At 54.9% G+C, this 2703-nt stretch overlaps 1 protein-coding gene across 2 annotated transcripts in view; it reads right to left on the bottom strand.

Moving 5' to 3' along the window:
• Positions 1-2703, bottom strand: part of LOC116546868 (choline transporter-like protein 2) — a 12624-nt gene extending 9921 nt beyond the window's left edge. The window contains exons 1-2 of one of the 2 annotated variants that reach the window (XM_032272992.1): positions 2558-2703; positions 1933-1981 (exon numbers count right to left, since the gene is read on the bottom strand). Coding sequence is in view for 1 of the 2 variants with exons in the window: in XM_032272991.1 (XP_032128882.1) it covers positions 1933-1981; positions 2558-2594 (86 nt within the window). In the remaining variant the exon portion in view is untranslated. The remainder of the gene's footprint in view (positions 1-1932; positions 1982-2557) is intronic. The other variant, XM_032272991.1, reaches the window with a different exon arrangement.

Here is a 2703-nt window from a genome sequence, read left to right as displayed (position 1 = left end):
TGAGACAGAGTTTCACTCTTGTTACCCAGGCTGGAGTGCAATGGCGCTATCTCGGCTCACCGCAACCTCCGCCTCCTGGGTTCAGGCAATTCTCCTGCCTCAACCTCCTGAGTGGCTGGGATTACAGGCACGCGCCACCATGCCCAGCTAATTTTTTGTATTTTTAGTAGAGACGGGGTTTCACCATGTTGACCAGGATGGTCTCAATCTCTTGACCTCGTGATCCACCCGCCTCGGCCTCCCAAAGTGCTGGGATTACAGGTGTGAGCCACCACGCCCGGCACTTTTTTTTTTTTTGAGACAAAGTTTTGCTCTTGTTGCCCAGGCTGGAGTGCAATGGCACGATCTCGGCTCACCACAATCTCCGCCTCCCAGATTCAAGTGGTTCTCCTGCCTCAGCCTCCTGAGTAGCTGGGATTATAGGAATGCGCCACCACACCCAGCTAATTTCGTACTTTTAGTAGAGGCCAGGTTTCTCCATGTTGGGCTCTTCTTGAACTCCCGACCTCAGGTGATCCACCCGCCTCGGCCTCCCAAAGTGCTGGAATTACAGGTATCAGCCACCACGCCTGGCTTTTTATTTTATATTTTTGAGAGCAACTCTTGCTCTGTAGCCCAGGCCGGAGTGCAGTGGTGTGATCTCAGTTCGCTGCAACCTCCGCTTCCCAGGTTCAAGTGATTCTCCTGTTTCAGCCTCCCAAGTAGCTGGGATTACAAGCACCCACCACCACACTGGGCTAATTTTTATATTTTTAGTAGAGACGAGGTTTCACCATGTTGGCCAGGCTGGTCTTGAACTTCTGGTCTCAAGTGATCCACCTGCCTTGCCCTCCCAAAGCGCTGGGATTAGAGGTGTGAGCCACTGTGCCCGGCTGCATTTTATTTTTTGTTAATATTATTTTTTTGAGACAGAGTCTCACTCTTGTTAACCAGACTGGAGTGCAGTGGTGCCATCTCGGCTTACTGCAACTTCTGAATCCCAGGTTCAAGCGATTCTCCTGCCTCAGCCTCCCGAGTAGCCTCCAAGTCCTCACAGCTACTCTGGAGGCTGAGGCAAGAGACTCACTTGAACCGGGAGGGGTAGGTTGAAGTGAGCTGAGATTGGGCCACTCCAGCCTGGGTAACAGACAGAGACTCCGTCTCAAAAATAAATAAATAAGAGCATGGTAAAAATTAAGTCCAGGCTGGGTACAGTGACTCACACCCGTGATTCCCAGCACTTCGGGAGGCCAAGGCAGGTGGATCACTTGAGGCCAGGAGTTCAAAACCAGCGCTTTGCACTCAGGAGGTCAAGACCAACATGGGCAACACGGCAGAACCTGTCTCTGGTAAAAATACGAAAAAAAAAAGAAAAAGAAAAAAAATTAGCCAGGCGTGGTGGCTTGCGCCTGTAACCCTAGCTACTTGGGAGGCTGAGGTGGGAGCATTGCTTGAACCTGGGAGGAGGAGGTTGCAGCCACTGCTCTCCACCCTGGGCAACAGAGCAAGACTCCGTCTCAGAAAAAAAAAAAAAAAAAAAGCAGCCGGGCACGGTGGCTCACGCCTGTAATCCCAGCACCTTGGGAGGCCGAGGCGGGTGGATCACGAGGTCAAGAGATCGAGACCATCCTGGTCAACATGGTGAAACCCTGTCTCTACTAAAAATACAAAAAAATTAGCTGGGCATGGTGGCACATGCCTGTAATCCCAGCTACCGGGGAGGCTGAGGCAGGAGAATTGCCTGAACCCAGGAGGCGGAGGTTGCGGTGAGCCGAGATCGCGCCATTGCACTCCAGCCTGGGTAACGAGCGAAACTCCGTCTCAAAAAAAAAAAAAAGAAAAGTTGCAAATATTTGTCACCAGTCTGTTGGAGAACAGATGGGAGCGGGTGTGAAGAGACAGGGACTGGAGTAGTATTATCTGGGAGAACCCCCCAAAACCCAGAGCCCTTACCTGTTGTAAATGGGTCCTTTGAAAGTGGGATCATACTTCTGTGGCGTTCCTGAAAGTGGACAAGATTAAGATGGATGGGGTTGGAAACCCGAACCAAGACAGTGCTGGGAGAGCACATATCCCAAAAGCCCCTAGGGGTGTCTTTGCCTTGGCAAGAATAAAATTCAGAGACCTGTGGAATTTCTGCCCCACCCACCTCCAGGTGACCACACCCAAGCCCCCAGTCCGAGCAGGCCAGGACGAGGGGGAGGGATCACTAATTGTGAACAAATTCATTAAGTGGCGGCCACCTACTGGGAAGAGGGCTGAAATGGTGGCCACCCGGGAACCAGGTGGAGACGGGGAAGGCCTGACGTGGGATGGGGGAAGAGGGAGCCGGCACCAGTGCCAGGCAGAGGGGCACAGGGGCAGGTCTTTCGGGTGGGGGAAAGTAAAGAGGGTCGTCTGCGAGGCTCCGGGGCACAAGTCGGGTGAAGGGGGCTGGGTGACGGTTGGGGGCTCCAGGCGCAGATTTGCAATTGCACTCCCCTTCCAGCCCCCTTCCCTGCGCTGCAGCTCCTCTTGAGGCCCCCTCCGAGGGGCCGAGGGGTAGGCCCGGGGCTGCAGGCGGGGGGTCGCTGCCTACCGTGTTTCCCGTAGTAGTGGGGCCGCTCGTTCCCCATTCTGCAGGCGCCCAGCCCCGGCGGTCGCCTGCGCTCTCTCCAGTGCCCCCTCGGCCCTCCGGAGTCTGGAGGGAGGCACTGACCGCGCGGCTGGCGGCGGCTCCTCCCA

This window comes from Sapajus apella, unplaced genomic scaffold (assembly GCF_009761245.1).
Source record: "Sapajus apella isolate SASKATOON/1434 unplaced genomic scaffold, GSC_monkey_1.0 scaffold1565, whole genome shotgun sequence".
Classification (NCBI taxonomy): domain Eukaryota; kingdom Metazoa; phylum Chordata; class Mammalia; order Primates; family Cebidae; genus Sapajus; species Sapajus apella.
This window is presented reverse-complemented; position numbering and strand designations above follow the sequence as displayed.